Genomic DNA, 20611 nt, shown 5'->3' on the forward strand with positions numbered 1-20611 from the left:
CCTGTGGGAGGTAGGAACTATTATCATCCACATTTTACACTTAAAAAAAAATCTGAGGCTTAGAGAGATTAACTGTCCAAGGTCACACAGCCAGAAAGTGGCAGAGCTGAGGTTAAAACCCACGCCTGCTATCAAGTCTAAATGTGTAGATACAGCTATCAAATAGATTTCATTCATTCATTCATTCATTCATTCATTCATTTAATAAATCAATCAATTAATCAATCTCTCAACATCGATGCTTTCTTTGGCCCCCTGAGTTGGCAACCCCTTCGTGTTCCCCAGCACCCAGGCCTTCTCCTATCCTAACTTATCATGTGGCATTGCTATTGCTTGTTGCTTTTCTCTCCCACTGACCAGCAGCAGTCAATTTCATTCTTTGAATCCCTAGTATATAGCCTAGTACCTGCACATAGCAGACTTAACAAAACAAAACACAACAAAAAAACCACAACTGCCCCCCTCTTAACTGAAAGAGGGCTGTTAGTTCCTGGACATACAAATAATTTATTCAAGGACAGTCCCTATCCTTCAGTTGTTCACAATTCAGCACTAGACATTGTGGGATCCAACCTGACAAGAGCAGTGAGTGAGCTGCTTGAATTGATTCCTATGGTGGAACACAGGGACAAGAGGGCACCGCACTGGGGATGGAAGATGGAGAGGGACACCTGAAAGGATCCATTCATTTGTTCCACAAATATTTATCAATCGCCATAGCACAAGTAGCGCATGGTGAGCACTCAATGTTATTCAGTGCCAACCAATTCTAGGTGTTGGGGATTCCGCAGCATACAAAAAAACTGCGGTGTCCCTTCCCTCGTGTAGCGAAGACGACAGGCAGTGGGAGAAATTATGTAAAATTGTGTTCGATGCCGAACAGGAAAACAACAGGCGGATGAAATTCTGATAAGGATATTAGATCCTTTAGCTAAGGGCAGCTGTGGGCGGGTTTTAAAGCCGGAGTGGCTGTGACGCGGCCGGACTGTAGGGGCGGGAAGACTGCAGACAAGAAGAGCTGGTAATTTTAAGATGCAAACATTTTCTCCCTGACTGGAAGGAGCGAGTGCCTAAGGGTCAACGTGGTTGCTTGATACACTGGGGTTTCTCCGGGGCAGGGGCTGCATTTTGAATGCAAACTCGATTGCCCAGCAATACAGGGCGGGCAGAGGGGAACTGCAGCCCTAATTCCCAGTTTTTCGTGCTGGGCACATCTGACCTCCTTCGCTCCCCAGACCTGCAGACGCACCATCTCGGACTCGGACCGGGACCACATCAGGCGGGCAAGATCGTAGGTGATCAGGGCCCAAGCACCGCAGCGATTGCCTCCAAAGCTCTAGGTCTGCACACCGCGCGGGCGGGAGGGGGCGGAGCTTGTGCTGCGGCCCTAGGCGGTGGCGTGGGCCCCGCCCTCTGCCTCAGGCCCCGCCTCCAGGCCTCTCTGATTGGGTCAAAGCCGCGGAAGGGCCGAGCGTCTTGGGAGGTTCGGGGGGTCGGGCTGAGGCGGGCACGCTGATTGGTCCGGCTGGGATTAGGTCATCGCTAGCAGGTTCGAGCGGCCCGGACGCCGGCGGGGCGGCTGAGGCTGCTGTGAGAGGGCGCTCGAGGCTGCTGGAGAGCGAACAAGCGAAAGAGGCGGGGAGGCGGCGGCCGCACTAGCTCGCCCGCTCGCTCGCTTCCCGGCGCCGCTGTAGGTCCGCCGCTCCGTAGCGCGCCGCCCAGCAGCCGGGTCCCGGCTCGGTTCAGGACTCACGCGCGCAGGCGGACACTGAGCGGAGGGCGAGCCGGCGCCACACCTGTGGAGCCGACGGCCGTCAGGGTGCCAGCCCCGGTCCCACTGCGTGCGTACTCGGGGCTGCGGGCCGCCCGGGCCCCGGGGGAGGCGCGCCCCCCCGGCTGGGCGCCGCGGGCACCATGGGGCTCCCTGCTCTGGAATTCAGCGACTGCTGTCTGGACAGCCCGCACTTCCGAGAGACGCTCAAGTCACACGAAGCGGAGCTGGACAAGACCAACAAATTCATCAAGGAGCTCATCAAGGACGGGAAGTCTCTCGTCAGCGCGCTCAAGAGTGAGTGCCCCCCGAGCCCGGCGGGGACGAGGCCCCGGGGCGGGAGGGGCTGTCGGACGGCACTCCCCTGGGCGTCCGTGCGCCGGGCTGCTTTTCTGTCCTCGGGGCACTGAGGGATGGGCGTAGATGCTTGTAATGAGGAAGGAGGGATACGTAAAATGGGCGAGACAGCCACAATCCGTTGAGGAAAGAGACCCGTCTCCCAGCCGTTTGCGTTCCGGGATGGCCCGGAGGTGACCGAGCGCAAGTGGTGCTCTGGGTCACCATGGTGGATGAGCGCGGCACACAGGTGTCCGGGAGTGGGGCTCTCGTGCCAGGTGTGCCACATCCTGTTGGGAATTCCCATCGCATCCACGACTCCAGCTCCCTTGGGGAAGAGTTGCTCACCCTGGGTGTCCAGCCGTGGGACTGGCCTGTTCCCTGCCAAGGGGGCGCTTGCCTTCCCTCGGGAAAAGGCGGCTTGCACTGCTTCGCTCCCTGTACGCAGCTCCAGCCTGCTCAGGGCCGCAGGTTCTCCGAAAGGCACAGGCGCCACCCAGAGAAGGACTGGGAGGAAAGGTTGGTTAGCTAGCGATTCTTTGGAGTATTGGCAGCCAGTACTCCCCAATCTGGAATCAGGGCCACGTACGTGTGCAGGTTCTGATTCTTGTGTTTAGCAGAAGCTGATAGGGGTGGGACTAGAGAATCCGAGTGTTCTTTACTCTAAAACTGTGGGCGAGGGTTTAAAAATAGAATGAATATATCCTGACTCTCTTCCTTTCCCTTCCTCTCCTTTTTAACTCTCCTGTTATCCTTGAAAATTCAAAGATCTGAGAAGGAATGTCTTCGGTCCTCGCTTAGAAAAGAGAAGTTTAAACTCATCCTTCAAGATTCTGTAACATTTTGAAAAAACCATTTTTGCTTATTCCTTTTGGTAGGAGAGAGATGAAATTTGCATTCAGTGTATGATTTTTTTCCCTTGACTTTTGCAGAGCCAGAGAGTTTCTCCTTCCGGCCAAACAAGAGTGCTCTGGGGATGAGTGCCTTGGATTGTAAGATCGTTTTTTTGGTTCCTTTTCAGTCTACCAATTTAAAAATAGTTCAGCCCATCTTTGAGTTTTGAGAATCAGGAATAAGGTGAAGACAGAGTGTGGAATTGTCTTTGACTTTTCTTTTCCTGTCTCTGTGATGGATTTCTTAATAGGTGATACCTTTTAGCCAAGAAAGGTTGTGTTGGCAGAGTAGGGACCTAGCTGTGAGAATTGTTCCCAGGCCTCTTTTAAAGAAGACTTAACAGAAGTCAACAGCCTGAGATGTCATTTTGTGAGCCTGTTATTTCTAAAAATGAAGAGGGAGACAATGGAACCACAGGACAGCAGGTGCCAATCTTTAAGGGGTGAATTAATCATAGAATTGTGAGAAAAGACTCTTCCTTTGTCAATGATCAGGACCTTCTTTGGTTTAGGGAATTCTTGACCCCATTTATAGGTTGGGCTCCCGAAGTTTGATTGAATCTCAGGCTGGCTTCAATTGGGCCTCTGCTTTATTTAGCGAATGTATGGAGTGCCTGCTATGTGCTGGGCACCGAGAATGTAGTGGGGAATAATTCTGCTGCCCTTGTGGCTACAGACTTAGTCCATGCCGGGTACTGCTCCACCTGTGAATAATCTCATGAGCTATTATTCATTTTACAAATGACAGAACAGGTTTGGGGGAATCACTAACCCATAGCCACATAATCCTAGCAGTGGGGCTTAGTTTTGAACCCCCATGTGGGTCTGAGCCCGAGATGGAGGTCCTGCTGATGTAGAGTTCTTAATCCTGCCCCATCCCACTAGCCCAGAATGGACCCCCCGGACCAGGCCTGTTGGAATTTGGACTTGCATTTTGTATCTTGGCCTTGAATCTGAAGAGGGTGCATGTGCGTGACTAGCAATTTATTTGCCTGCTACTGTTTTTTTGGGGGGAAGGGTAAGAATTCTTTGAGTAGAAGGAAACAATGCAGTGATAGGGTTTAAGAGTTACTGAAGTCGTCTAATGGAATGGACCAGCCCTATACCTTGGGGGAAGACTTACGTGGAACTAGAAATTCTGATTTCTGTATATCCAACTCTACTACTAACTATACTCTTATACTAATACTGCTACTTAAACGTGACCTCTTAAAATAAAGAGGATATATTTGATTAAGTACTAGTTCCCAGACTTCAGGCGTTCCATTATTGTTAGGTGCTTGCTACATTGTATACTACTATGTTAGTATTTGTGTACTGTTTTTCTTCAAACGATCCTTATCACTACTGTAAATGTAAAGCAAATGTTTTTAAAAGTAAATACATAATTATACAAGTAACACTGGTTTAGATGATTTACAGTCTCTTCCAGCTCTAAAAATTTTTTTTTATACTTGGTATTTACAGATCTTTGGGTTTAGGTTTCATTTGTGTGTTAATCTGAGGCAGTAAAACTGGCCTCTGGGGATTGCCATAGTTCAGCTACATCACTGTTATAACTACTTCCACTTTATGAGTGAGGATCAGAGAGGTCAGTAACCTGCCTAAGGCGACACAGCAGTTAAGTGTATTTAAGCCCAAATTGTCTGATTCCAAAGCCTGCGCACTTAATCCTGAAGCAAAACGGTCATCTAGGTCACTTGTCTCTTGAATCGCCTTGGAAATTTGATAAACACTATGGACTCCATAAAAATGAACCCCTTGAAGTCTTTCCCTGGAGTCCACACCTCTGGTCTGGACACAGACGATAAGCAATAAAATAATTTAGGACCTACATTTTTTTTAAAATCCTGATTTTGGAGTTAGTTATTTGATGTGGGGTAGTGCCTTTGAGACTCCCAGTCACATTTTTTCTGTGCTGATTTGTCCAGGCCTTTTCTATGGACACTTATTCGCCCAGGACTCTTTCCTCGACCTGATTAATCAGTGTCTCAGTGAAGAAGATTCTATGTATTTAAGTCTCTTTCTTTTTGTGGAGACAATAAGAGGATGGCGATGAAGTTCAGACCTACAGAATTTAGAGTTTTAGGATTTCCTGGGTTTGAATCTTGACCCCATCACGTACTGGTCGACTCTGGGCAAGTCACTAAGCCTGAGTTCCTCCTGTGTAATATGGGAAGAGCTACACAGACCTCCTAGGGTAGTTGTGAAACACTGTGTGTGAGGAAGGTACTTTAGTTCTGAGCCTGGTAATAGCTGCTCAATCAATGGTAGTTGTTATCCTTTCCCAGCATTCAGGGTTGTCAAGACTTGGAGCAAAAGTCACTTAAGAGCAGAAGGACAATTTTTGGTTTGGTTTGGGTGTAAGGTTAAGTTAGGCCGAGGCTTCCTTCATGCCAGTTTTTGGTAACTTAACCCAGTTGTGTATGTATTAACCATTGTTGGGAAGAATCCTGGTAACCTGTTTGTATAATACAAAGTCATGGCTATACTAAAAGAAGCATCACAAGTTAAAAAGAAAAAAAAAGTCTCCTAACATCTTTGCTATTTCTAATAACATCTGGCCGTTTAAATTTTCAGTCTTCTTGCAAGATTAACTTCCCGCCTCAGTGGCTGGGCGGGCTGCCTCTCTGCCTTGTAGGAAAAGCTTGCAGAATGCACTGGACTTCATGTGTGCCTGTCTCATGGACTTAATGGCAAAGCAAATGTGGTTTCATAGCAATGAAAGTGAATCAGGCTGTTGGTTTTGAGGAGTGGTTAGGGTTTTCAGGAACTGTGTTTCTTTCCATTTTGACAGTTGGTTTATGGACTTGTTGCTGGGGATATGCCCTTTTAAATTTGACAGCTGCTTTCTGAGACAGAGTATCTTTTTCCTGATAGTCTAAGGTGGGAGGGGTGGGGCAGAAATACAAATTTTAAAATATCAACTTTATTGAGATATAATTTGCCTTACCATACAGTTCACTCATTTAAAGCATCCAATTCAGTGATTTTTAGTACATTCATAGTGTTGTGCAACCATCACCACAGTCAATCTTAGAACAGTTTCATCACCCCCAAAAGAAACCCCATTCCCTTTAGCAGTCATTCCCCATTTTCTCCCAACTGCTCTTCCCCACCCCATCTCCAAGCTTGAATCGGCCACTCACGTATTTTCTGTCTGTATAGATTTGCCTGATCTGGACATCAGAAGTGCAATTGAAATAATTTTCTCCTAGATAGTGGTGACCAACTTGAGGCACAGAGTTCTTGATTGGAATTCCATAAGTTGCTCTTCTTCAGGGGGAGGTGAGGTCCCAAAGACTGAATGTGTCCCAGGGTCCAGAGAAGCCCAGGTGTGCTTTTGTGTTTCCAAATCACAAGACGGGAATGGCTTCATTCTAGTTCATGGTACTTTGATGGATGCAGAGATTACCAAAACAAGACTAAGCATCCAGTCCCTTCTCTCAGTGAGCTTTTACGTAGTTAAGTTGGGACAGGGTGTGTGATACTGGGGTTAGGTGTTCTTCTGGGGGACCCTTCCCTCCCCACCCCCCACAAAATGAAGTGAATGTATTTGTATTTTTCTAGTTGAGCCCATAGTTTTCATGAGACTGGAAAGATGACACGCCTTTTTCATTGCGTTCTTGGCAGTTAATAATTCTGAGATCTCTGACCTGCATCACGTCCCCAAGGCAACCATAGTGAATTTTAATGGAAAGTAGTCGAATGATAATGCCAACTGCTCTTGTTTATTGAGTACTTACCAAGTGCCCAGTTCTATGCTGAGTGCTCACATTGTCTCATTAATCCTTACCACCATCCTGTGAGATGGATAGTCTTATTTTTCTGCATTGGGGTAACTTGTCTGAGGTCACACAGCTAGGAAGTTGTGCAACCAAGTTTTGGGCCTGGCAGTGGGCTCCAGGGGCTTCTCCGGAACATTACCCTTCGGTGCTTCATTCAACACGCTGGCAGTGAAGATACAAAATCTTCATAGATCCAGACGTTAGAAAGGAGAAACATGCAGCAGGTGCCAGATTAAGTGAGCCTATTTTCCCATCCCAGTTGTTTTTCAAACTCTGAGTCCTGGGTAGTGAAGAATAGCTGAGATTTTGTATGGTGCTCTGAAGTTTTGTGTTTCTCTCTCCATCATAGGATTGTAGGCTACAGGGACGAATGAGGGTGTCTGACTATCTCTTGGCTTGTGAAGCAATAGAGTTTCTCTGTGGGGTAGCACTGAGTGATTACCAATGATTCTCTCTCTCTTTTTTATATTTGTAAAAAATGCATTTTTATAGCATGTATTTCTTTTTTGATTGCAATTTTTTTATTGAGACATAAGTGACATATTATTTCAGGTGTACAACATAAAACAAAATATGATTCAATATTTGTATATATTGTGAGATGACCACTACAGTAAGTCTAGTTAATATCCATCACCACCAGTTACAAATTTTTTTCTTGTGATGAAAACATTTCAGATTTACTCTCTTAGCAGCTTTCGAATATACATTATAGTATTATTAACTGCAGTCACCATGCTGTACATCATATCCCCATGGGTAATTTATTTTATAACTAGAGGTGATTATCTACTAATCAGGTAATAAAGCATTGAGCAGGGAGGCCAAAAACCTGTTTCTGGATGTGATTTGGTTCAATCTCTTTGCTCATTAAAACGAGTAAAAAAATCGACACCAAGAGTTGTGTGCTTAAAACATGTCACCCTTTTGTACTTCTTTAGGAATTGATACAGGCTTTTTGCAATAGCGAGATGAGCTCTTTCTGAATGACATAAACTCCCAAAGCATGGTCAGTGCCAACCTGCTTTGTTTGGGAGTAATTATATTACTCACAAAATCCTAATAGAAAAAATGGGTATGGAGTTAGCAAAACATTTTCCCCAGTTCCTTTGCTTTGCTTTAGCACCTTGCAAATAAAAGAGAAGAAAAAAAGGCATTTCCTAATTATTTGTAAACGGTGATAATTTGCAACACTGACATTTGGAATATTACTCATACAAATATAAACAGCCGCAAATTAAATCCAAACAAGATTTTATAGTTTTTATATAACATTGGCTTTTAAAAAATGTCCTTCCACTTTAATCCATTCTGCTTTCGATTGGATTGAATAAATTGCATCTAGTCTGTAGTTCTCAACCCACTGACTGAGGAGGCTTAAGCTCCCTTCCAACCCCACCCCCGTTTTAAAATAATTAATAGACTTTATTTTTAAAGCAGTTTAAGGTTTATAGAACCCATATAGCCCCTCACGCCTATTCCTCTTTATTATTAACATTGTGCATTAGTGTGGTACATTTTTTACAGCAGTGATACAATGTTATTAATTAAGTCCATAGATTACATCAGGGTTCACTCTTTGCGTTATACATACTATGGGCTTTGACAAATGTGTAATTGCAAATGTATTGGCCATTATAGGATCATAGAGAATAAATAGCTTCACTGCCCTAAAAAATCCCCGTGCTCCACTTATTCATTCCCTGTGCCCCTTCCTGGGCAACCACTGACCTTTTTACTGTTTCCCTAGTTTTGCCTTTTCCAGAAGGTCATGTAATTGGAATCATACAGTATGCAGCCTTTTCAGATTGGCTTCTTTCGTTTAGCAATATGCATTTAAGGCTCCTCCATTCTTTTTGTGACTGATAGCTCGTGTTTTTTAAATCACTGACTAATAGTCCATTGTCTGGATGTACCACGTGAATGTATCCATCCATCTATCGAAGGACATCTTGGTCGCTTCCAAGCGTTGGCAATTCTGAAGAAAACCGCTATAAACATCTATGTGCAGGTTTATGTGTGGACATAAGTTTTCAGCTCTTTTGGGTAAACACCAATTGCTGGATCATCTGGTAAAGAGCGTGTTTCGTTTTGTAAGAAACTGTCAAACTGTCTTCCAAAGTGGTTGTACCATTTTACATTCTCGGCAGCAGCGATGAGCGTTCCTGTTGCTCCACATCCTCAGCAGCACTTGGTGTTGTCTGTATTTTAGATTTCGCCATTCTAGTAGGCGTGCAGTGGGATCTCACTGTTTTTTTAAATTTGTAATTTCCTGCTAACATGTTGTTGAGCATATTTTTATTTGCTTATTTGCCATCTGTACATCTTCTTTTGTGAGGTGTCTATTCAGATCTTTTGCCCATTTTTTTAAGTTGGGTCGTTTGAGTTGTCTTATCTATTTTATTTTATTTTTTTACTGTGGTAAAATATACATAACAAAATTGACCACTTAAGCCATTTTTAAGTGCACAATTCAGTGGCATTCAGTAGACTCACAATGTTGTGTAACCATCAATACCATCTCTTTCCAGAACTTTTTCATCGTCCCAAGCTGAAACTCTATACCCATTAAACAGTGACTCCCCATTATTCTCTCCCCCTAGTACCTGGTAGCCTCTACTCTACTTTCTGCCTGCATGAATTTAACTACTCTAAGTACCTCATATTTATGAAACAACCCAGGATTTGTCCTTTGTGTCTGGTTTATTTTACTTAGCATAATGTCTTCAAGGTTCATCCATGTAGCATGTGTCAGAATTTCATTCCATTTTATGGTGGAATATCTTATTTGTTAAGTTTTAATTACCATCAACTATCATTAAGAAAGACTATTCTTTCTCCTTTAAATTATAAAAAGGTATTTTTTTCCTGTCCATCTCTTTTCCCCCTCAGAATGAGTACTAGCACTTGGAATTGATATAATGATTTATCATGGGTGTCTCTCTCAGGAATATTACGTTTATGCTTATTCCTTTCAAAGTAGCCATTTGTTTCAGGTCAGCATATTTTCAGGGAGCTTTTTTTCTTTTTTTTTTTTAAGCTTTATGGAATGATAAATTAACTAGTTTCAAGTGTACAATGTGGTGGTTTTACAGTTATGCAACCATTACCCCAATCCAGTTTTAGAACATTTCCATCACCCCAAAAAGACATTCTTCATTCTCACCTCAAGCCTCAGACAACCACTAATTTGTTTCTTTTTTCTTTTTTGAAAGGTGAATGAACAGCAAGCATTTATTACTCCCAGGACTATAGGTTGGAAATCTAGGAATGGAAGAACTGGGTTTCTCTGCTTTGGGCTCACGAGGATGAAATCAGGGTGTCAGCTTTTATCTGGAGGCTCTGGGGAAGAATCTTCCTTCCAGCTCCTTTTAGTTGTGGACAGAACCCATTTCCTTGCCGCTGTTGTTGGAGGTCCCCGTTCTCTTGCCAGCTGTCAGCAGTGGCCACTGCCTGTTTCTAAGAGACTGCCACAGGCCTTCATTCCTTCTCTGTGGTTCCTCCATCTTCAAAACCAGCAATGGCATTGAGTCCTGAATGCTCACTTGAGCCTCTGATTTTCTCTTTTCCAGCAGCCAGAGAACTCCCCAATTTTAAAGGGCCTTCTGTGATAGATTAGGCCCACCTGGCCCTTTGGAGGCTCTCAAAGTCAATGAACAATTCCTTTTGCTGTGTAAGGAGTGACAGGTCACCATATTCACAGGTGCCCCCACGCCACGTTCTGGCAACACCGCCACTTTCTTGTTGCTCAGACAGGGCAAATTCCTTTTTACCCCAGGGCATTAGCGCTTGCTCTCCCCTCCACTTGAAAGATGTAGCTCCAGACTTTTCTTTGCACAGTTGGCTGCTTCTCGTCCTCTCAGCCTCCATCAAAGGTGTGCTCAGAAGGGCCTTCCAAGGTTGCCCGGCTGAACTGCCACCCCACCTGCTCGTCAGTGTGTACCATATCCTCCAGTCGTGTTTTCTTCTCGGCACGTACCGACAGCTCAGGTTGTTTTGCTCACTTATGTGTTGGCTTATTTTTGCCTGCCTCCCCCAGCTTGACGTGAGTCCCACGAGAGCCTTTCTGTGACTGTGTTGCTTCCCTCCGCCTCCAGGGACCGGGCAGAGCCCCGGCACTTGTTTGGTGCTCAATAACGTTTGACTGAATGAATGGGACAGTGGAATAAGTCTAACCTCAGGAAATCCTCCCAAAGAATACTTCAAAAAGTTAGAAGTATTCTATAGATTTCTATCTTTAAGGAGGGCACAGCTCACAGTGGCCCATGCGGGGATCAAACCAGCAACCTTGGTGTTATTAGCACCACGCTCTAACCAACTGAGCTAACCGGCCACCCCCAATAGAGTCTACAGATTTGTCTTTTCTGAAAACTTAAGCTAAATGCAATCATATTATATGTGGTCTTTTGCACCTTGCTGCTTTCACTTAGCGTAGTGTTTTTAGATTTATCCATGCTGTAGTGTGTATCAATGGTTTCCTTTTTATTGCTGAAGACTATTCCATTTTGTAATTCCTACTTTGTTTATCCATTCACCAACTGATGGACATTGGGGTCGTTCCTAGTTTTTGAATAATGCTACAGTGAACATTTGTATACATGTCTTTGTGAGGACATGTTTTCATTTTGTATTTCTTATCTCAGAGTAGAATTGCTCGTTGTATAGTTAACGTACGCTTAGTTAATTTTTAAAAAAGCCTGCCAAACTTTTCCACAGTAGAAGCATAATTTTAAATTCCCACCAGCAATGTACTAGGGTTCCAGTTTCTTCATGTCGTTACCAGCCCTACTTCTTATCTGTCTTTTTGGTTACAGCCATCCTCGTGGGTGTGAGTGGTACCTCACTGTGGTTTTAATTTGCGTTTCCCTGATGACAATGACGTGGAGCATCTTTTCATGTGCCCTCGGTGCATTTCCTTTGCTGAAATGTCTATTCAGATCTTTTTGTTGGGCAGTATTTTCTATCTTGGATGTTTTCCCCCTTTATTTTGTCCTATAAAACTTTTGATGGTTAAGTGAACAGCACTCAGTATATTTTCTCCCCATTTGGGGAATTTTTGCTTCCCTCTGCTGCATCCTCAGAAGCCTTTGACTGGTCAGCTTCAGGATCCCAGGGCTTAGGAAGGTGGTTCTTAGGAGTCTGAGGTTCAGGTTTCTGCTCGCGTTTGGCCAGTCAGCCTCCCTCTGGGCAGAGGCTCCAGACTGGATGTGCTAATTCTGGCCACAAACCCTGTGAACGGACAAAGTGAGAAAGGGTCCAGGAGGAACTGTTACCACCACTGAGCTAATGGAGGAAAAACCCATGAAGGTGACTTTGTTTCCTGTCAAGGCCGTTGCATTTCTAAATGTTAGCCAAGGGCGGGGTGACAATGTAAAGCCTATAGTCAAAAGTGGTGTTTGTAGATTTAAATTTCTGACTGACCCTAGTCTTAATTTTTAGAATTACAATCCAGGATAGTTCAAATGACATAATTTTTGCCCTCCAAGGAAAGCTTTCGTTCACAGATGTGGAGCCCTGCTCGGCTCTCACCACGCACTCCAAGCCCTAGACTAGAGTAAGGGCTCCTGGGGGGCAGTAGCAGGGCAGAAGTTGTGAGGCGGGAGAAGGCAGGGGGTGTTGGAGGCCCAGCAGGGGGGCCAGTGTGGTTGGAACTGAGTCGTGGGGCATCCAGGAGCCAGGTCATGGGGGCCTTGAGTCCCCGAAAGGACTCTGGGCTTTATTCTGAGTGTGATGGGAGCCAGGGGAGGTTGTGACATGGTCCTGCTTGTGTTGCTAAGGTCGTGGCGCAACCGTGTCTGGAATAGGTGTAGTGGGGCAAGAGTGGAGGCGAGGAGGCCATGACAGCAGGTCACGTACGAGGCCGCATCTGAGGTGAGGTCGGACTCTGGATCTTTTTGCAAGTAGAGCCCCGGCATCGGCTGTTCCGGTGGATTTGGACGATGAGAGGAAGGAGAGAAGTCGAGAAGGAGTCGCGTGTTTGTGGCTGGAGCAATTATGTGAATGATGGTGCTATTTTCTGAAGTAAAGAAGACTTGGGGAGGATTAGGTTTGGAGAGGGAAATTAACAGTGTGAATGAATGACCTAATCTCGTGCCAAGACAAAAAAATACGCAGCTCGTTCATGAACACATTCGCCTAAAAGACTCAGAGTATGGGACTATACAGAGTAAAGCCCCGCCCTTCCCGAGTTAACCACTGTCACCAGTATGTTTTTTGCTTGTCCTTTTTCTGAGCATATTTGTTTATTCCATGAATGGGATGCTACTCTATGAATTATTGTGTTTGCTCTTCTGGTTAATGCTGTGTCTTAGAGATCTTCCCTGTCAGTACATATACGTAATAGATTCTTTTTAATGACCGCAGGGAGTGCTACTGTGTGAATATGCCGTAGCCGATTTACCCAGTCTGCTCTTGAAGGATGCTTGGATTGTCACAGTTTTTCAGGAGGAGAGGAAGTACTGCTGTGATCACTGGCATACCCACCTCTGTGTGTGGGGCCCAGCCTTTCCATAGGATAAAAGCTTCCCAGAATCCTTAACGATTCTTCAAAGTGGAATTGTTGCCAACCTCCGATTTTTCCAAGCTCTTTGACGTCTGTCTATTGTTTAGGTCCTTCACATCCCTACAGCCCGTTGATATTTGTCTGCTGTTCTTTTGAGTGTGTTAGATTATGTTTGTAAAGCTCTACCTTTTGCTTAAATTGGAAGCATCCTTAACAGAACAGGCCCTTCTGTTAGACACTGACATGGATTCTGAAAGAACCAGAGGGTACAAGGAAAAAGTGTGTGTGTGTGTGTGTGTGTGTGTGTGTGTGTGTGAGAGAGAGAGAGAGACAGAGAGACAGAGAGACAGAGAGAGAGAGAGATTACAATTAATTGGCTGTGTCCTTGAATCCTCCTGATACCTTTTCTGAGCTGCTGGTGCTTACAGATACAATGGGAGATGTCATGGGGCCGAGCCCATATCTGATGGGCTATTCCAACTTCAAATTCCAGGGACTGAGGAGGAAATCACATTTGTTAGGGTGAGAAAACAGCATTAGTGACCAGAGGAGTGTTTATAAATTAGAATCACTGAGGTTTCCACATGTTCGTAGAAATGCAGAGTAGAGAAACAGAGGAAATCGTAAGGCAAACAGCCTGGCAGTGTGGGCCAGCAGCTGTCGGGGTATGTTTACATCTGGCTCATTTCACCTCTGTTGGAAGGCCCAGAATGCTGTAAAGGGCGGAGCGTGGAGACTGGGCAGTGGCCTACTATATTTAGAAAGAGGAGATTCCTGGGGTTAGAGTGGGGGCTGGTGATGGTGGTGGTGGTGGTGGTGGTGGGCCAGATAGACAAAGGTTTGAGGGGCTTAGGAATTCTGGACCAAACCTGGTTAACCAGTTGGCTTCTCTGGGCGAAGCTAGTAGGCACGCTGTGACTCCTGCTGCTGCCACAAAGCAAAAGCCACCACAAACCCCATTTCACGTGGTTTGGAAAGACACCACAGGTAGATTTCAAAGCTCATCTGATCTTCCCTCAGATGTGCTTTTAAGTTTACTCCAGGCTAATGTGAACACTGAAAATATGAACTGGCTTCTCCTCTGAGACCTTAGGTAGATTTCCAGGCAGATTGAATTGGACTTGAGGCAGTTTCTGTGACACTGAGACTGTCAAGCAGATAGAACTAAAACCTTAACAGATTCCTGACTGCATGTCTTGTTATTATACTCGTGGGTCAGGTGTCGAGAATGATTATCAATTGAGCAAATAAAATAAAGTTAAAAAGACATTTTTACTTCATACCTGTGTTTCTTTTTTAAAAGTTTATCTAAGGAGGGATACCTGTAAATGGCATACAATTCCAAAGGGACAACATGGAGTGTGAGTATCCTTTCCATTCCTCCTGTCTCCTAATTGCTAGGTCTACTGGTGGCAGCATTTTACCAGCTCCTGCGTAGTTTTCAGATACAATTTGTGCATGTGTCAGCAAATATATTTATGTATTCTTTGGTAGCATGCCGTCTGCACGGTTTTGTATGTATTTGCAAGATCACACAGTTTTAGTATATTTTAGATATTGTTCTACACGGGTACATATAGAGCTAACTCAGTTTTAGCATTGCTTTTTATCCCACTGTCTGGATGTAGCAGTTTATTTAACCAGCCCCCTAATAATAGACAATTAGATGATTTCCAGCCTTTTACCATTACAAGCAATGCTGCTGCGAACAGAACACCCTGGGGGTACCTGCCATGGGCACGTGAGTGAGTAGATCTTTTAAGACGAATTTCTAAAAATGGAACTGCTGGGAGGAAGAGTACGTACATTTTTCCATTTTGATAAATATCTCACAGGAGTGTTTCTGAAAAGTTCTGCATGGACTGAATTTTATAAATCGCGATTTTAGAGTAGGAAGGAAACTCACTATTGAGTTTATTACAGAGAGGCCTGTGTAGTAAAACAAAGCTTAGAGTTTTCTCCATTTCCTACTCCCCAGTCTGTATATATTGTTGATTCTGGAATTAAAAGCCACGACAACATCCTTCTCTAAAACGAGACACAGTGTACTAGGAATCACTTGAACTCACGGCCCCAGAGCTTGTTTGTGTTCGTTGTGAGGGTGCTGGTGCGTTTTTATCTTGGTGAGCCTGTGCATTATTCAGGAAGTTTGGCAGGTGTGAAAGGAGGGCAGTTTCCGACCTTTGCTGGCTGGAGATCGTGGCCTTGGCCCCGTGGGCGCACCTTGCCTGTAATGACGCTTCTCTGGGCAATGGAATTTCTGGGGAGGGGTGAGGGCAGGGCATTTTGTCGGACATCCATCTCTCTTCTGGCTGCTTAGCTTCCCCCAGTGCAGGACAGGGTTATGTCACCTGTCGTGTGTGGTCTCTGTTCCAGTGTGTGTGACAGCTCGTGTTGGGGTGGAAGGCCTCTGATAGTAGGTTTCTGGGCTGGGGCAGGCACAGCTGCTGTCTTCTAGGTGCTCTGTGTCTTGACAAGCAGGGGAAGCAGACAGTCCACAATCAGGACAATGGGATGTCGGGGGCAGTTTCAAAGGGTCTCTGAAAGAGGGAGCAGAGAACTGTGGGAAAGGCAGGCGAAGGCTTGTCCAGCCCAAGGGGGCACTGATTCTACAAATCAGTCATTTAAAACCACCTCTGATTTTTGCCCCACCTTTACCACTGTTTATTTATTTTGAAAAAAATGTACTTATTAAAAATTACATTCATGGAGCATTTTCTTAATCTATTGAGATTTCGCTTCCCGGCAATTGTCGTCAGTTTGGCTCAAATAAACTCTCATAAGCTTTCTCTTAGGCTGGATGGTTTTCGTCGACAAGCGGGTGAGAGTGCAGGGTGGGGAAATCTCTGGGGTTGGCTCAAAAGTCACACAAGACACATACTTCTTTTGCGCTGCTGGGTGCAGGATGGGTAGGTAATAAGGTCATGTTTACAGCGCGTAGAGATGGTGTGCGGGGACAAGGTAGCATTGAGGGGTTCTGGGGTCTGTGCTCTGGTGTGAGCTTGTGCCCCGAGAGGTCTGGAAAGGGAGGTTACTCTGATGTTCCAAGGATCTGTTATCTTAGATGCACAGACGCCGTGGATGGAAAAGGGGCCACATGTTAAACCGACAAGCTCAGGAGACTGGAAATAACTACATAGGATGGCGTGAACATAAAAATTCCCAACTAAACGCGAGTTGTACCACTAGTCACATCCTTGGACTGTAGCTTCCTTAACAAAAGTCAACCTTGACCTTAAGTGAGGCTGTTGTCGTCTTTTTGCATCTAAGGTAACTTACCCTTGGGTTGTCAGAGTGCTCTCTTTCTCCAGACCCCTCAGGGGGCACAACCCACCACCCCAGAGCAGGGGGCTACGGAATCCCTCATTGTTATCTTGTTCCCCAGATGCCATCTCCATGTGCTGGGAAAAGCAGTTGACTATCCTGTACCCACCCATGTGGAGGAAGTGTGTGTCTCTCCATTTTCCTTTTTATCCAATCCCAGAGATTTCCCCGCTTTGCTTTCTCCCACTCCCTTGATCTACAACCAATGGATTTCATGTAACCCTCCTCCTTTGATTCTAATGTATAAAATAAGGAAAAAAATACATTTATTTCAAAAGGGAGCTTTATAACATTCTGAAATCATAGGTTTCATGTGGTTAGCAATATTTTTTCTAAAATATCTTGGAATAATCATTAAGTCATAATCATCAAACTAAAAAGTAGTTGTCATTGTATCACCTAAAATAATCCCGTATTTCACTAGTGATTTGAGCTTCACTCTGCTTAACACTGTCCCCTGGTAGAAGGGTGGGAGAGGATGGATCGTCTGGCCACTGTGCCCGCCGGAAAGGAAGGGCAGGTGAATGGTGTGCTTCTCAGACAAGGGTCTAGGTGGCGGGTAGGTGCCAGTGTGCCAGGGAGTACACAGAGCGAGTGGCAGGGGATAGTGCACTTTGCTGAAAATCTGTCCTACTCAGTGGAATCATTATTTGAATATTCAAACAAACACCCATAAAACTGGAGAGGAGAACGCAGCCTCCCGTGGCATTTTTGAGGAAACGTGCTGGTGTGGGTGAGGAAGGGAACGTGTAGTCAGCAGAGGACAGAGAAGGCAGGAGTCGGGGGTGTGTCCAGAGTTTCTGCCTCAGGTCTTGGGGCGATGGCTGCACTGTGTCCCACAGGAGGAGAACTGTGGTGTGTGATGGGGGGTATGGAGCTAAGGCAGGTTGTCCTTGCCGAGTTGTTCCCGTGAGACATGTGGTTAAGGCGCGGGAAGCACAGGTCTTGCGCTCTGGAGAGCAGTGAGTGTCCGGGTGTAGGCTGGGTCTCACCAGGCGCTCCGGGGGCCCAGGCTGTGCTTCTCAGCCGCAGCTGCCCATTGAAATCACCGCTGGAGTCTGGGGCTCAGCCCCGGACATTCTGATGTCATGTGTCTGGTTGCACCTGGGAATGGAGGAGTTTCAAATCTCCCCAGATGATTCTAATGTGCAGCGAAGGTGCTGCAGAACCATTGGCATGGAGTGACAAGAGGTGGAGGCGCAAGTCCCGGGGAATAAGGTTCAGCAGAGGTGGGTGGAAGGGGCTGGAGAGACTTTTGCTCCTAGTAGGACGAGGTGTTTCATCCTGGCCAGTTGGGGTGGGGGCTTGCCCGAAGGCCTTGGGGTTTGACCTTTGGAGGTGAAACTGGAGAAACCTGTGAAAGTACAAGCATGATAAATATCTGTGGTGTAGCATCGTGAAGAATAAATGAGATAGTTGTAGGTGTGCTCATTAGCAGAGTAAACCAGGTACATGGCAAGGGCCCTATAATTGTAACCTGCCACTATTGTCATTTCCAGATTGTCCTTGTGAGAATGCGGTTTCTAAACGTGAATGTATATAAGAATTCCCCTAACTGTGGATTCCTGCCCCTGCCCCCCTCCCAGGAGAGTCTGATGCATGAGCTCTGGGGTGAGGTCGAGAAATCTGCATTCCTTGTAGGGTCCCTAGAGGGTTTGCCTGGAGGGGGTCCTTGCACCACACATGAAGTCCCAATATGCCAATAGAGATTCTACGCAAACCTTGTCAAATCCTTCGTTCCCTTCAATCTGCACGGCTGGCCTCGTGCTCAGGGATCTCAAGGATCTGGAAGGAGCCATTGTGGCAGGTCAAGGAATGAGGGAGGAATGGTTCAAAAGGGCACGAGTACATCTCAGCCTGTGGCTCCACGTGTGGGATCCAGTTGTTCCATGAGCTTGGCCTGCGAGGCAGGACCCTTCCTGGGGGGTAGGGAAGCTGCCGATAGGAAACTTCATGCTCGTGGGCAGTTACAGGGCAAACGTTTTCCCACAGGAAGTCTTGGGTGCTCTTGTCAAGGTTAAAGTGATTTGGGGTCAAAGTGCACATTTTTTTTCTTTGAAAACACTCAGGAAGCATAATGAGCTGGCTGTGCTGTTGCACAGCAAGAGGGCCTGGGGCACTGGGTGTCTGGGGGAGACTAGGGGAGACGGGCTGGCCCCCGGAGGGTGAGGTGCCCCAAACCCAGAGAGAGCGCTGACCTCCTGCGCAGGCCTGGCAGGTGCCCTCAGGCAATTCATTTCTGGCAACAGCTCCTCCTTATCTCGTCATGATATCAGTCACCAGAGGAGGGCTGGGTGACAGAGCAGACCACAGCTGCTGCTGGTGGGACCCCGGGCTGTGGCCACAGGGAGACCAGTGCTGCTTTGCCCTCTGTTGTTTGCTTCTTAAGAAATAATGTGGGCTGCTCTTCCAAAGACAGCGGTTTCTTGCCTTCGTATCTGACTAGTGCACTGAGATGTTTGTCGCAAACCCTGCCTCAGGCTGCTTAGCCAGCAGGTCGTCATCTTCACGACTCCTGCTATGGGCAGTATGGGGACCAGGCAGGCCCCGGGGAGGGTGCCTGCGCATTCGTACCTGGTACCTGGCGCCGCTCTGGCCTTGCCCCGCTGCCTCTGGCCTGCTGGCCAGGCCTGGGAGACTCCAGACAGCTTTGCTTGCAGCCACCTCCTGGCCCTCGGGCCCAAGCCTCCCCGAGCTCAGTGTGCAAGGTCAGCAAGCTACTATGTGGCCAGATCCATTTAGAGCAAGGAGATGGTTCTCTTTCTGGAAAGAAACCCTGTTTCCTCTTTACATGGCCAGCAGGCTTGTAATCAGTTCCCCAGCAGGGAAGCTCTGCTCCACTGCATAGAAAATTGGAGTGGAACTGAGAGTTTTGGCTTCAGTGTCTTTTGGGATACGACTTTGGCTTGCTTCTCGTCTCCCCCACCCCTCCTGGCCAGCATAACTTCACACCATATTGCAATGAAAAGACAACACAACACGGCTTGGGTTTTGTGCTGGGAGCAGCACCGAGCCGAAGCCTGAAGAAGATCACCAGATGAAGCGCATGTAACACCGGGCTTGTTTTCACAAGTCTGGGTTCTGCATGCTGGGGTCTCATCTTCCCCGGCCCTCCAATCTGGAGAACTGAGTCTCTTAAAGAAAGAAGATTGAAATGTTTTTTGATGGTAATCTTCAATGAGACACTTATGAAATGTTCTGCAGGGAAAGGGTGACTCATGTCTCTTAATGTGCCACCTCAAGCAATCATATTCCTGAGCTCCCCAAATGTGCCAGCGTGGGGTTAGGCGGTGGTGGGCAGAGACCTTGGAGGTCGGTCCTTAGGATTCTTTGAAAATAGCTCCTGAGGTAGAAGGCACATACCACACGATTCACTCATTTATCCTGTACGATTCGTGACTTTTAGGATAGTCACATAATGTCTCTTGCATCTCTACAATTAATTTTAGAACATTCCACCCCCCCCCAAAGAAACCCCTGCACTCTTTAGTGGTCATCCCCCATCCTTCCTGTCCCCCAGCACTAGGCAGCCACTTTCTCAGGATTTTTAACCCATGACCCAAAGTGTGGAGCTCTCCTGTCTGCTTTGTCCCTTGATCTTGTTACGCGACATGTCCTTTTCCTTCACTGCATCCAGACAATTTGCAGCTCCCCACAGCGCTGCCATTTCAGTGTCGGGATGTGTTCACCTTTTGACAGATTTGCTGGTGCAACGGGACACATTGCGCTCATTTCTGAGTGTGTGTAGGTCTCTGCGTTAGGTCTTCTTGTATCCTGTATCTCTCTTGGTGCTGATCTTGCCTTGCGGTGGACAGAATCCTTTCCTGCTGATGGTGGGAAGGAAGAACTCCACTTCCCGCAGGTAGACTCATGGTTTGCAGCAGAGCAGAGGAACTTTTGTTTCTACAGAGGGAAAAAGGTCCAGTCATACTCTGGTTTGGATAGTTGGCATTTGGGGGGTTTCAGCTTTAACTATTTTTGGGATTATTGATGAAGA

At 46.3% G+C, this 20611-nt stretch overlaps 1 protein-coding gene across 7 annotated transcripts in view; it reads left to right on the forward strand.

The window, feature by feature from the left end:
* Positions 1-1567: 1567 nt before the first annotated feature.
* ARHGAP26 (Rho GTPase activating protein 26) overlaps positions 1568-20611 on the forward strand; it is a 399917-nt gene continuing 380873 nt past the window's right edge. For 3 of the 7 annotated variants that reach the window (XM_033095952.1, XM_033095957.1, XM_033095958.1), the window contains exons 1-2: positions 1568-2068; positions 3040-3099. In XM_033095952.1, coding sequence (XP_032951843.1) covers positions 1915-2068; positions 3040-3099 — 214 coding nt within the window. In that variant the 5' untranslated portion in view covers positions 1568-1914. The remainder of the gene's footprint in view (positions 2069-3039; positions 3100-20611) is intronic. The other 4 variants (XM_033095953.1, XM_033095955.1, XM_033095954.1 and 1 more) reach the window with 3 other exon arrangements.

The sequence above is a fragment of the Rhinolophus ferrumequinum genome, chromosome 24 (genome assembly GCF_004115265.2).
Source record: "Rhinolophus ferrumequinum isolate MPI-CBG mRhiFer1 chromosome 24, mRhiFer1_v1.p, whole genome shotgun sequence".
In the NCBI taxonomy this organism is placed as follows: domain Eukaryota; kingdom Metazoa; phylum Chordata; class Mammalia; order Chiroptera; family Rhinolophidae; genus Rhinolophus; species Rhinolophus ferrumequinum.